Below are 14,771 nucleotides of genomic sequence, written 5' to 3'. Positions count from 1 at the left end.
TTCACTTGCAATGGCACCAATCACTTACCTTTTACAAAGGCACCGTTACATTTGCCCACCGGGATACCATTTCTATTCCTAAAGACATTTTCCTATTATTATGGCACAATTCAATCATTATTGCTACAGTTTCTCATTTGTCTGCCGACACTACAATTCTTTACTTTTACTGTTAACTTTCTCAATGTAATTTTTATTTGCCCATTGGATTTTGTCTATAAAAAGGACGAATACCCCTCATTGTAGGGCAGAAGCTTTCAGCCTAAATACTGAACTCATTTTGCAACTACCCTGCCTACTACTTGTAATCTGTTGTGCTCTTGTGTACTTTTGCTACTTTTAAACTACGTTTGAATCTGTAAGTGCTATTGTTAATCAGATCTTTTGATATCTTTTCATTATATATATATCAAAGGTGAATTGAGCTCGTCACCTCAATTGAGGATGCTAAGAGAATGCCAAATGGCATATTTCAATTGTGGAATATTTTTTCTAATTGAGAAGTGTTTGTGAAAAACAGTTAGAGGTAGGCAGATTAATCGGTTACCAATTATCAACCGTTTACCGAATTTAACCGAACCGATATTAACCACAACCGATAGTTATTGGTCGGTAATCGGTTAAAAAATTTATATCGATAAGCTTATCGGTCGATTAATAATTTATTATCGGAAAACCAATATGACCGATAAAGGTTTTTAATTTTTATTGAAACGAAAACGACGTCGTTTTTGTTTCAATATATAAATCTCTCTAACTCAGAGCCCGTTTGAGAGTGCGATTTCAATAAGTGCGATTTTAAAAATTGTGTTTTTAAAAATTACGTTTTTAAAATAGCTACTTTTTAAAATCGCACAGGCGTTTGGTAAAACATACTAAAAAGTATTTTTTTATCAATTGAGTGTTTGGATAACATTAGCATATAATTGCGGTTTCATGACCAAATTACCAATAAGGATGAACAAGACAGAGAGGATGAAGAAAAAAAAAAAGAAAAAAAAGAAGGGTTTAAATATATTTTAGGTAAGTATTCTTGGTATTTTTTTCATTCCCGTTCTAAAAAAGGTAACTATTGCGCCAAATATCCTTTTAATAGAAATCGTGATTTTGTTTTAAATTCGCATTTTTTCAAATAAGAACCCTCTAATTAGCTTGTGGAAATCGCAGATTTTTTTGCGATTTTAAAATTTGCGTTTTTAAAATCGCAATCTCAAACACTCTAAAGTTGCAATTTAGTTTAAAATCGCAGATTATTTTTTAAAAACGCACTCTCAAACGCACCCTCAAGCTCCCCTAACCCTAACCTAACTCCCTCTATCGAGTCCTGCCACTCTCTCAAGTCTCCTCTCTCACTCTCTCGCACCGTTGCACGCCCATCTCTCTCTCTCTCTCTCTCTCGCAAAGTCGCAGCCTCGCAGGTAATCTCTAGACTCTAGTATTTCGTTGGTTGGTTATTTTCCTTTTGGGAATATTCAAGGAGAGAGCAAGTTTGGGTCTCCAATTTTCTTGTGGTTGTCCGTAAATCAAAGTTAGAAGGCTTAAATCCTTCACAACAGCCTTGTTACACTGCCACTACCCACAAGCAAATCGGAGGGGTTTGCAATAAACCTAATATTCTCTCTCTATACATGACTGCCTTCAAAATTTGAACATGATTTTTCCTTTTTCGTTTCTTTTTTTTTTTTAATTTTTTTTTTATTTATTTGAAGTTTTCATATGATGGTCGGTGGATAATTTGAAAAATCCTAGGGTCTCCAGTTTGTTGTAATCTTTGGTAATTTTTGTCTAAATTAGTTATTTACTCTAGTTGATAGTGTTCGTTTCTTTGGTTTATATGTTTAAATTTCAATGAGAGACATCTCGCCCGTTACTACCACTATCATGTAGATAAAAGGAAATATGTACTTCAAGTGTTTACTTATAAATTCCTATGGCTTTTACTATATGTTTTCTTTTTGTTTCTTTGTTTTATTTGTAATTGATTATTGACATGTGGGTAGAGAGAATCTTGATCCTCTATTGTTCTTTGGGAATTCTACTTTTATAAAATTATTTAAATTTGTCCGTTAGATTTGAATTGAATGATCCGGATTTTGCCACCCTAGTGTGTTGATATTGTTTCATTTCCTCCTCTGAATTGGATAGCTAGCTTTGCTGTAATTCTTCTAACGTTCCAATTTGAATTATTTAATATATGTTGTTTTATGACCAAAACTCTATAATATTTCTTTTTTATGTTACAGAGGTTGCCTATCTGGATAGCCTTGGATGTGGATTTTTGCTTTCTGATTGATTGTTGGAAATATGAAATACTAATCAGATTGATTATTGCAAAGAACTAATGGAAATAAGTTTGTAACTGCATTAGCTAGGCTTCTCTGTTTTATTAGTGCAACGTTTTGATCTTTGTAACAGATTTACTGGATTAAAGCATCGTGGCTTTTATGGTAGTCATTTGGCAGTTTATTCCTTTGATTTTTATTTTATAATATAAAAAAGATGCGGTGGATCAATATAAAAAAAGTTTCAATAAGCTATTTTAGCCAAAAATAAAAAATATTTGGGCCCCCCAAACCAACTAATTTTTAATAAGCTAGGGCCCGCAAAACAACTACTTTTTGGCCCAATTAGCAAACAGTAAAAAGTTCATAAAAACCGGTTTAACCGATTAACCAATAATTTTCGGTATAAATCCTTTATCAGTCTCGGTTAAGAAACCAATTAACCGATAGCTTATTGGGCGGTAACCGAAAACCCCCAAAACCGAACTAATATGACAGATAACCACCCCTAAAAACAGTTAATTTAAAAAATGTTGAGTCCATGTATTATAAAGGAGTAATGTTACGGACTATATTTTTATTCTCTTTTTATCATCCTAAAGCTGATATGGTTTTTAAAATCACCATTAAATTTGAGATGAATCATACTTGAATTTTGATCCAATGGTGATTTTGAAATCCACATCAGCTTTCGGAGGATAAAAAGGGGATAAAAAGATGGTTCCTAGCATTACTCGTTATAAAGATACCTTGAAAATAAAATAAAATAAAATCTTTCTAAACACAAGACATCAAATGCTTTTGAAAAACAAAATACAATTTTTTTAAAAAAAAAAAAAAAAAAAAATTCTCGTACGTTCTTATAAAAGTACTTTGAAAACATATGTATTTATATGTTTACATATAGAGGTTGACTTATTTATGGCATAAAAATAAAAAATAAAAATTAAATAAAAAAAAATTAGAGAAATGACCTAATGGTTACTCTCAAAGGAAGAGGGTGGCCATAATAATGTCTTGGTTAGAGGAGGTTGCCTGACCAACCTAATGAGATAGAGGTGGTTGTGCGATAATTTCTTTTTCTTTGTTGTGAGGGTGGTCACGAAGCGGCTTCTTTATTTTCCTTAATCATTTACTTTTTTGTAAATAAAATTTTATTTAATTAAATAAAATAATAAATCTTAACAATAATTAATTAATTAATAATTAGCATAAATTTATGCAAATAAATCAAACAATCAAAACATTTACATTTTGTATGCAATGAATAAATTAATTGAGTGACACAAATTAAAAAAAATAAAATAAAAATAAACCTAAAGCAGAAAAGATAATAATAACTTGGGGAAACTTTTCTTTGGCCCCCTGAACTTCTTGTCAATTTTACAAATCTCCTGAACTTTTAAATTTCTCACTTTATATCCCTGAGCTTTAATTTACTCTCACTTTGGACCCCTCTATTAGCTTTCAACATTAAACTCAAATGGTTCGACTTTTTATGCCCATTATACCCCCACCCTGTCCACTTGAAATTCCAAAAATACCCAAAACTACAGCACTCACCCCAGCCCAAAACGACACAGTTTTGGACATTAGAATTATATATTTTTTTCTTTAAAAAAAAAAGGAAAAAGAAAATGCAAAATATTAAAAATATTAAAAAACAAAAAACAAAAAAGGGTGTCGTTTTGGGTATTAAAATTGTTTTTTTTTTCCTTTTAAAAAAGGCAAAATATTAAAAAAATAAATAAATAAAAAATCTAAGAAAAATCAGGGTGACTTGGCCAAAATGAGGTGGGTGGACCACCCCATTTTTCGCCAAGCAGCCACCCCATGGCCGGTCTGGGAGTAGTCGAATCATCTCAATGGCCAAGGGAGTGATCCGGCCACCCCAAAAGGCCAAAAAAACAAAAGAAAAGAAAAAAAACTATTTTCGGCCACCCCCAAAAGCCTAAAACCGTGAATGGTTTTTTTTTTTTTTTTTGGGGGGGGCTTCGGGGGTGGCCGAACCACCCTTTGGCCATGGGGGTAGTTCGACCACCCATAGACTGGCCATGGGGTGGCTGGAGCCATCTCGATTTTCTTTTTTTCTTTTTTTTGTTAAAAAAAAATAATTTTAATGCCTAAAACGACGTCATTTTAGGCTGGGTGTGTATTGTAGTTTTGAGGCTCAAAATGATGTAATTTTAACTTGAGGATATAATGGGCATAAAAAGTTAAACCATTTGAATTTAACATTGAAAACTAACAAAGAAATCCAAAGTGATAAAAATTAAAAATTCAGAGGTCCAAAATAAAAAATTTAAAAATTCAAGAGATTTATAAATTCGGCTTAAAGTTAAAGAGAAGTTTCTCCTAATAACTTCAACATATCACGTGTAAACCGCACGGCCCCAAAACGCACCGACTCGCACATTGAGACTTTTACCAGCAAGAGAGAGAGAGGGAGAGCAAAAATGGGGAGCAGAGAAGGTATGGAGAGCATAGCAGAGAGGCTATCGAGGGAGGAGAACCTGTACTTCCCTAAGGCGCTTCAAGCCGACACCAAAGACTCCTCTCAACGCAAGGCCATCCTTCTTGACCTCCTTTCCCGAGACATCGCGCTCTTCTTAGGTGCGTATTTTTATATATTTTTCTGTTTGGTTGCGGAGTAATCGGTGGGAAATTATGCGAATTAAAGTATGCGAAACGTGATTTTTTTTTGTAAGTTTGAAAATTGTTGTCATTCTTAAACCCTAGTTATCTGTTTGCTTGCTGAGAAAACAATTTACTATTTAAGATTATTACTTATTTTATGCTGAAACTATGTTCATTAGTTAGCGAAAAATATAGTGTTTGAAAGGAAAAAAAAAAAAAGGATTCAATAAGCTAATGAAATTGGAGGCCTCAATTCACTGAGGAGATTATATTTGGATGCTGTGAAATTGGAGAAGAAGAACCGGAAATTAATTGGAAAGTTTAACTTTTACATCATACTGTCATAAATCTCAGCTAAGGAAGCTAAGAACTGATTAGCCTCAATTTGAGTGGCTGTTATTCCTATATCTTCTTTTGTCAACTTTCTTGTTTAATTGAACTCGAGCTAAAAAAGTTTCTGGTAACTTATCAATTAAATACATAATTTCCTTGATTTATTGATTCAGAAAGATATGGGTCACAACTAACATATGATGAGCTTCGGGAGTTCGACGCACTTAAAGACGATTATGAGATCAATTGGCACTTGAAGCACCTCAGAAGCATAATGAGTCCAACATTGGATGAGTTGAAGTCAAGGTCGGTGACTGTGAAGAACCGGAGACGTGCCTACTTGAATAAACTGATACATGATGGGCATTATTTCTCAGAGGATGCAATGAGGGAAAGAGATCCTTATTTACATCACGAATATGTAGGTAAATATCAGGATCCAATTGGTAGAAGCATGGCAAGGCCAGGGGAGCGGTGGTCAGAGACATTGATGCGGAGATCAGAGGAAGCATTTTTGGTTGCAAAGATTAGAAGGGAGCAACAGAGGTTAGGTGTGGATGAGAGGGACTGGATTGGTAATGATAGAAATCCAGGAGAAGAGCAACAAGAAGAAGAGGAGGAGGAGGAGGAAGAAGAAGAAGAAGAAGAAGAGGAAAAAGAAGAAGAAGAGGAGAAGGAAGAGGAGGATGAAGAAGAAGCTAAGAAGGCTAATGGGGCTACACATTCTACAGAGGTAATTTCTGGGTTTATGTTAACATGTTAGTAATTGGTTTTTATTTCGTTTATCTAAATTTATTGTGAAAGCTTGATTGTTGGATTTCATACTATTTTACCTAAGTAGCCTACCCTTATTCTAACATACTTGGTTTCAGATTAGTTGCGGCATGATTATGATACTGGTAATACGAATATGGATGACTTTTTATCTTGATATCAGTTTTCTTTGCAGTACCTCACTGAACTTCCCACATTTTGATCTGGTATCAATGAATGAAATATGTTGTGTTGTGGAATCTTTCAACTCAACTCAACTTATCTAAACCTTAATCTATTTAAATTGAGATGCTTTAGTTTTTTATCAACTAATTGGGGCCAGTCATATCTGTTCTTTTCGGCCATTCTCTTCTAAGTAAAAAGATGTATTAAAGAGCGCAGAGAGGCGCAACCCTAGTACATAGGGAGTATACAAGAGAGCGACTAAGAGGAAAAAAAAGAAGAAGAGAACATAAAAAGAAATTTTCGGCCATTCTCTTCTATTTAAATCATACCCTCAGTTATGTCTATTTTTTATGTATTATTTTTCACTACTTATTCCAATGTTACATTAGGCTTCCCTGTATTTCTTTTCATTCTATCAACTAGAATTAAATCACTCTTATTACTGATGCTTTAGCTCTCCATTACAAATGGCCAAACCATCTTTTCCTCCTGATAGGAGTCACTCCTTTCTTTGAATGGATGCCTTCATTTAAAATCTTAGTGTCCCTTTCAGCTAAACTCATTCTTAATTGTTTTGTGTTTGTATTCTTTTATAATTTAATATTTCTATAACATTAATCAGCTGGAAGTGTCAATGAGCTCTAGCTCAAATGGCACTCCCTTTCCTCCAAAAAAGGGATGGTAGATGAGGTAGTGGGTTCAAGATCCACTGGGTGTTTTTTAACTGTTCAATCAAATAATAATTTAATGTTTCTAGTAAGTCTCCATTGCTATAACATAATCAGCAGGTTGTTTCTGACATTTTGAGATTTTGCCTCTGTCATTTACAGATGGCTTTGGATCATCATGATGCAACCAACGGTGTCCACTCCACTACAGCAAGAGGCAGTGAAGATGCAACTTTGTCTGCGGTGGAGATGCAAGATCAGATGGACCAATTCACCCACATCATGCAGCAGAAATTTCTTTTGGGGGAAGATTATGAGCATTTAGATTATTCTAAAATTGACAATGACCAGACCTTGGATGATCACTGGCAGAGGGAAGCCAACCATGATGCTGAGGAAAAGTATTTTGCTGAAGATTGAGGAGAGTGGAAGCTGCTTTCACTTTGACTTGTCTATTATAATCTTTGTTTGCTAGTAACTAGCTTCTACTTATATATGTAATCTAGTGTCTCTCTTTTGTGTAATGAAATGGGACCAGCAGCTTGTTTTAGTTGCTTGCTGTGTTCTGCTATTAGACTTTCACTAAGCCCTTAAAATCTCAAGAATGGGAGTGACGGTTACCGTTAGATCTTTTTATAACTTACTCTTACCTCATGAGAGCATTTCCTTCTCGTGGAAGTGTATTTGGCGGAGTAAAGTCTTCCTAAGAGCGGTGTTTTTTGCTTGGACAATTGCTCTAGTTAAAATCGTCACCATGAACATTCTTAGACGTCATGTTATAGTGGTTGACTGTATATGTGTAATAGGAGTGGAGAGTTTGTGAATCATCCTCTGCTCTATTGTGAGATTGTCAGTACCGGCTGGAATATTATCTCTAGTCGTGTGAGGTTAGCTTGGGTTATGCTTAAAAGAGTAATAAATCTTCTTGCTTGTTCGAGAGGTGTATGCTTAAAAGAAAGCACATCGCTGGCCTTTTGTTTTTGTAGCATACACACATCGTCTTTTCTTTTCTTTTTCTTTTTTATGTGATTGTATTGTGATGTGTCTTATAGAAATCCACAAGATATACAGCTACAGGAATATGCATATCCATCTTTGCTTGCAAAAATGTCAACATTGACATCAACATGATTTAGGATGCTATGAAGAAATTGTGATCTAAGAACCCCAAATTCTCAGTGATGCAGTGGATGCCAACAAACAAATTGAACAATGGAATACGATTCTTTCTATTTGAAGTAAAAATGGAAATGAATTATGTCCTCATCAAAAACTTTTTTTTGTTGGCATTGTTGCATATAGTAGCATACAGTAGCATACATTATTACACCATTAAATGCAACCATAATAATTGATTATTAATTTCTCATCTCACACGTATCGACTAATTATCGAAATATTGATGCCTAAGATAAGTACCATTAAAAAGAGTAATAACCCTTTAAAATTTAGTTTTATTAAATAACATTTATTTTTAAAGCACGTGAATACGTGATTCTCATAAATATTTTTAATAGGACATATGATTATGTGAGAATCACGTGCTCTAAAGACAAATACTGCTTAAACGATCATATGTATTTTTAATAGGGCATATAATTCTATTAAAAATAATTGTGGGTTAAAAAAAAAACTCTGTAGAGAACAGATGAAAAATAATATGCATAGCACGTGAGAGTTTGGTGGTAAAAGAAAATATCAGAGAGAAATGGACCCACATCCCCCAAGAGAATGTCAAAGCGATTTTTCCCCGCTCTGTACTCTATTATGGTCCACACCTCCCTTGTTAAAACCACTCATTATTGCACTCCTACTTAACAAAACGTTACATCTTCTAATTATTATATCACTTTTTCGTGTAATAAAAGCCTAATATCACCGAACCCCGAAAAAATAAAAATATCAATATCTCCGCTCCTATAGGGTAGCTGCCACGTGTCCGAATGCTCTATAACAAGAATCAGCACGAGCACACCCAAGTAAGTCGTCCGCGCCGATTTATCGGCCACCCCACTCCGATACCTTTTTAGTTGTTAACGCCAATCCCCTTCTCCCCATCTCTCTCTCTCTCTCTCTCTCTCTCTCACTGTGAGAGAAAATCCGACGAAATTCTCTGTAACCCTAATTTTGTCGAGGTGTAGGGTTTGTGCTTTGAGTTGTCTGAAACGACATGTCGTTTTGGACGAGAGTGATATAGTGGGGGAGGAGGAGAGGAATTTTTTTTTTTTTTTTTCTTTTATAATTTTTTGGTGAGGAGAGGAGAAGATGTATAGGGAGAGAGGAGTGGGTGGGTCGAGGCCGGAGGTGGGAAACGTGGTCGATCGGAAGCAGCGGATCAACGAGGCGCTGGACAAGCAGTTGGAGCGATCCTCGCCGTCCACCTCCAGGGCTGTAATCAACGGCAAGGATAAGTCGATTTTGATGGCCAAGCCTCCTCCACCGTCCGATCAGAGAGACAGAGACTCTCTCTCCAAGAACAACTTCTCCGATGGTCTTCCTCTCTCTCTCTCTCTCTCGCTCTTCTCTCTCTCTCTTAATTGTTTATTTGAATTAGGTAGTGTCTCCCTTGTGTTTGATAAATGTTCTCTTTGTAGGTGTTCATTTCTATATGTGAAGGATGTTCAAAGAAAAAATCTCTATTACTTATCAAAAAAAAGGTGTTCATTTCTAGTAACTTTGGATTGCTTTGAAACTGAGTTTTTAAGCTTTCTATTGTGACTTGGGTACGTGGGTTGGATCCTAATTATTGAGAATACTTTGATTATTGAGGTTTCAGTGATATTAGATTGAGGTAATGTTGATATTAGTGGTAGCTATGTTGGGTTTGGTCCTATGATTGAAAAGCTTACGTTTGGAATTTAGAGTGTATTTTTTTTCCTTTTCAAAATCAGGATAAGTGGTAGCTATGTGTTTGTTCAGTAGTTGGACAGTATCTATTGTAAATTCATTTGGATTCTCGATTTGTAATGGTTTTTTGCATATTCATAATTTTGATTTGCTGATAGTTGAAGTTTATTGGGTAGAACATTAGATTGTATGTCCATATTTTCCTTTTATTTATATGGTATTGAATCTTGAGGGGAAAATTGTGAATGACCTAGATGGTCTTTTTAACCATAATATGATTGATAGTCTCCAATTATCTCGTGGAGCTGCAATTGTCACTTTTCGGGGACTTAATCTCTGAATATCTTAATGCATTGAGATGAAAAGGAATGACTGCCTGCATTTTTCCATGCTTAAGTCTGATCGCATCAATTAGCTCGATACACACACAAAGATGTGTTTGATTGCCTGTCTAGTGTCCTTGTCATGTTGTACTTTGTCTTTTCTATTTTAACGTTTTGATTGTGAACATGAAAATGAGGCAAATAAATGATGACATCAGCATGCCTTCTGTAAAATTCTTAATAGAATTGGACACAGATTTGAGAGGTAGCATTGATAAATAACCAACGTGTTTGCCTGTAAGATATCAATGTTGTTCTGTGCGTGTGCATTTGTGTCCTCCTGTTGATGCCCCTTATTCTGTCACTTATAATAGATTTCCCTGATTCTAGTCATTCTTATCAAAACTAGCATATGTTCTTTATGGCTATCTTATATTACTGTATAATTCCCAAATAAATTATTAGTTTCCAAGCTGTGATGTATGCATTTTGACTTCTAATCCTAAGGTTGGAAGCAGGTTAAAAGCGCAAATATTTGCTCTTGATTTCCTGTTACAGTCCTCAAAGCTTGGTCCTATAGCTGATTCATTTTTGTTTCATTAACTAGCTTCTTGTTTTCATCTTCCATCCGACCCCTCTATTTGCTTCATTGTCCATCATAGTAAGCTGTCTAAGGTCCAAAGATGTCTGAGATCCTGGTTTGTGGCAAATGGTTTCAGAATCCATCTCAAGAGGGACATAGGAGAAGGCCGTGGACTCTATGAGCACAATGCAGCTTCTTGTGCTTTGTTACATGTGTTGTGATCCATTTGCTGCATCTTCTGATCCAGCATTTAATGATATAGCTCAAATTTTAGCTCAAATTTATTATTCTGAATATGTCCTCGCTGCCTTCAGAGCAATGTTTTAAAAAGCAAAAGAATTCATTGAAAATGGCAAAAGCATGTCAGTCTCTTTTCAGATATAGTTCTTGCAAATTGGTTGTTGTTCTTCATTTTGTCGGTTTCCTACTTAAATTGCTTTGGCACTGAAGTCCAGCCTGGTCAAATTTATTTCATTTGCTTGAACTTGCATACAGTTGTTTCAAATGGAATTGTGCATGTTAATTTATTATGTTTATGTTGAAGTAGTGAAGTTAGGTAGAGAGAACATGGGTAGTAGTGAAGAAAGATTTGATAAATGAAGAGGTCATGGAGAGCAGGGGAATCATTACTGCAGGGCATGGAGGGGGAGCTCATGAGCGTCTATACAATAAAATTGATTTTTGATGGAAATATTGCTTGAATGGTATTTTTTTTCCTGTATTTTCACAGCAGGAGACCAAGTCAAAATAGAAAAATTTGAAAAAATTACATTGGGTTTAAAGATAATCACAACGTCAAGGTGATACTCTAGCACTGAGTTATATCCCTTGCCCCCCATCTAGAAATAAAACTGACTAATACTAAGTCAAAGGTAGGATAGAATGTCAAAGAAAAATGTGTGGTCTAGCCCTTAGTTAGAAAGGACCAGTGGAGCTGATCCCAATATAGTTGGGATTAAGGATTAGTTGACTTGAGTGGTATTTTGAAGTTGCATTTGAACTCTATATGCCCCAAGAAATCCTAAATTTCACACATTTGAACTCTCCCACTAGTGTAATTATAGTTTTTGATTTTGTATATTTTTATATAGGGAGGTTATTTTATTGTGTCCAATCTTTAGCCTCTGCCTCAGTGATCTGAAAGATTGTTGCACGCATAGAGTTTTGTAATTGTTACTTCCCATCCTTGTTTTAAGTGCAAGTTCTAAGTTTTTCTGGAGTGAGCCATCCCGCAAATTTCTTTATAGCCTGTATAAATATGTAAATCATTCAATTGCAACAATTACGGTGGATCAGATTTTTGTAACTCTGGTTGGTTTTTGCACAATTGCACTGCATTTCTATTAAGTTAGGTACTTCCTGGAAGGAAGTACCATTTTTGTCAAGTATATATTACTCACATGCAGTGTTTTATATAGTTACTGCGTTTTGTATTATTTGGTTTTGGACATTTTTTCATTATAAGTTCATGGTTGTAGGCTACCCTTCTCATTAATTTTTGCTGATTTACATCTTATAACTATTTGTAGAGGAGTCTGAAACAGACAGTGAAGAGTCAGATGTTAGCGGTTCTGATGGAGATGACACATCTTGGATCTCATGGTTTTGCAATCTGCGAGGAAATGAATTCTTTTGTGAAGTAGATGATGATTATATTCAAGATGATTTTAACCTTTGTGGATTAAGCAGTCAAGTTCCTTACTATGATTATGCACTTGATTTGATTTTGGATGTTGAATCCTCTCATGGTAAGCTTATATTCCTGTTTCCCAAAATTACTAAGCATGTGTGATCAATTATAGTTGTCGTGACTTCATTATTTTGAAGTTGTTCGGTTTAATGCTTGTTACTACGCTGAAGTGATTTGTTTGATATGGTTGTATTGTTTCATGACAGCTCTTCCTAGATAATTTTTCTTTTTTTCTATACCCGAATTTCCTGATTGTTTAAACTATGTGGTGATATGTACATGGTCATAATTACTCATTCAGATTTCAATTTTGAATAATGGGCAATTTCCGGTTGGAACCTTTAGGTGATATGTTTACTGAGGAACAGAATGAACTAGTTGAATCAGCAGCTGAGATGCTTTATGGTCTGATTCATGCCAGATATATATTGACAAGCAAAGGAATGGCTGCTATGGTGAGATATAGTCTTGTTTTCCATTTGGCATTTTCATTCTTTCCTGTCTGCAACATTTGGGCACTGGCTTGAATCATGCTTCTGGAATTTTTTCAGTTAGAGAAGTACAAGAACTATGACTTTGGGAGATGCCCAAGAGTTTATTGCTGTGGACAACCCTGCCTCCCAGTTGGTCAATCAGACATTCCTCGGTCAAGCACAGTAAAGATATACTGCCCCAGATGCGAAGATATCTACTACCCTCGATCCAAGTATCAAGGTAGTATCCTTTTATATTGTTGAACTATATTTGAAACTGTTTACTGCATATATCCAGCTGATGTCAATGAGCGCTCTCATGGATAGGCTCCTCCCCCTTCCCCAATTGGCACTTTGCACTTCTATCTTATCTATTAGTACACCAGATGAGCCTCTTTATAATCGATTTTGTTGTTGTTGTCATTATTATGTAAGGAACAACATTAATACAATATTGTGGACATCAAATTCATTTTTAGTGGCCCGTCACTGCACGCCCTAGGCTTTGCATATTTCCTAAATTTCTTTAACTCTTTATAGACATTGACGGAGCCTATTTCGGAACCACATTTCCTCACCTCTTCTTGATGACATACGGGCACCTCAAGCCTCAAAAGGCATTACTGAGCTATGTTCCAAGGGTGTTTGGTTTCAAGATTCACAAGCCATGATGCTGGGATTTACAAGCCTCCATTGTGTTAAGAAGCTCGCGTTGCTCAGCTTCTGTTTCAAAGTAAGGCTTTTAAGACATCAGTGGAGTTCACAAATCTCCAAAATTTATTACAGTTTGGCTTTCCCTATTTTATATGTTCTGGAAAATACCGTAAAAACAACCATGTCAAGGAAGTTTTTAGTTTCAACTTTTAGCTGCTTATCAGTGATCATCTGTAGAACTTTGTACTCTTTGGTTAGTGTAGGTGCTGAAATGTCTCTGTAGTGAAAAATTCAATCATCGCTTTCTCTTTTTTATCATTAGCTTGGCAGTGTGATTTTGGCAGTTAAAAGTTAGCCACGTAATTCCATGATCCTCTCAAATGCGCTGATTTATGATTTTGAATTGAGTTATCTTTTGTATTAGAAATCAATGATTTTCATGTTGAACTCCACAGTTTGATGTACGCACGTCAGTTGAAATGAAGCATTATATTTATGTGACAGTGTAAATGTTGTTTTTTCTATATGCTTAATGTAGTTACTGTTTTCTGTGGTGATATTATTGCTCTTTAAATATTCTTCTGCTTGACAATCTTATGTGCTGGGGGAAAAAACAAGACATGACAAAAACTAGAGAATTCCAACCTGGTTCTTACTTAGGGGTAGCAATTTGTGTTGTACCAGATTTAAGTCGTGTCAAAGCATGGGTATATAGTCACTATATAGATCAACTCTCTACCTTAATTCGCTAATTTCGTCTCGAGTTTGTGAATTGTGTCAAAAATTGCCAATCCTAGTGGGGTTTTATCACTCTACTCTATAGCGAAAGAGAAAAGGAGATTGCTTGTATGAGTATCTAGGTGGTTGTAATTATTAGTTGTGATTAGATTTCACCTTGCAACATGCCAATCAAATCCTCATTTAGTACCTAATTTCTTTATTCATTTTTCATCATTTCAATGCATGGTCTGGCCGAACCACCTAATTGAATTGGTGGGTCACAAGATGCTGCATCCGGCTTGCTTTCTTGCTTTATGCCCTACCAACTTGCATCTTGAAGCAAATTGTACGCTTTCTTTTATGTGATGCCCCCCTAACTTGAATCCTGAACTCTGGGTTTACCTCATTTTCTTTTCTTTTGCTCCTTTTTTCTTCCGAGTAGCAACTATTATTGAAACAAAGAAAGATAGAAAAAAGACCAGAGAAAAAATAAAGCAACATTTTGCTACAGTAATTAGCTACAAGTTGATAATTACTGTAGACAAAAAAAAAAAAAAAGAAGAGTATTTTTCTAAAGATAAGCTATTGATTAAATATAGACAATATAAAACTTTTGGAGCCT

The 14,771-nt window shown here is 35.2% G+C and overlaps 2 protein-coding genes across 3 annotated transcripts; both read left to right on the top strand.

Moving 5' to 3' along the window:
* Positions 1-4,661: 4,661 nt before the first annotated feature.
* LOC132175004 (uncharacterized) lies at positions 4,662-7,485 on the top strand. Its single transcript, XM_059586793.1, has 3 exons — positions 4,662-4,895; positions 5,426-5,985; positions 7,022-7,485. The coding sequence occupies exons 1-3, from the start codon at positions 4,739-4,741 to the stop codon at positions 7,277-7,279; spliced, it is 975 nt and encodes a 324-aa protein (XP_059442776.1). The 5' UTR covers positions 4,662-4,738; the 3' UTR covers positions 7,280-7,485.
* A 1,346-nt stretch (positions 7,486-8,831) lies between these two features.
* Positions 8,832-13,869, top strand: LOC132174732 (casein kinase II subunit beta-1). 2 transcript variants are annotated; one of them, XM_059586386.1, is made up of 5 exons: positions 8,832-9,350; positions 12,142-12,360; positions 12,648-12,757; positions 12,854-13,019; positions 13,316-13,869. In XM_059586386.1, the coding sequence occupies exons 1-5, from the start codon at positions 9,125-9,127 to the stop codon at positions 13,444-13,446; spliced, it is 852 nt and encodes a 283-aa protein (XP_059442369.1). In that variant the 5' UTR covers positions 8,832-9,124; the 3' UTR covers positions 13,447-13,869. The 2 variants fall into 2 exon arrangements, with proteins under 2 accessions (XP_059442369.1, XP_059442370.1); XM_059586387.1 differs by having other exon boundaries at positions 8,834-9,350; positions 12,854-13,016.
* The last annotated feature ends 902 nt before the right edge of the window (positions 13,870-14,771 follow it).

This window comes from Corylus avellana, chromosome ca3 (assembly GCF_901000735.1).
Source record: "Corylus avellana chromosome ca3, CavTom2PMs-1.0".
Lineage (NCBI taxonomy): Eukaryota > Viridiplantae > Streptophyta > Magnoliopsida > Fagales > Betulaceae > Corylus > Corylus avellana.
The sequence above is the reverse complement of the archived record's forward strand: the minus strand, read 5'-3'. Positions and strand labels throughout refer to the sequence as shown.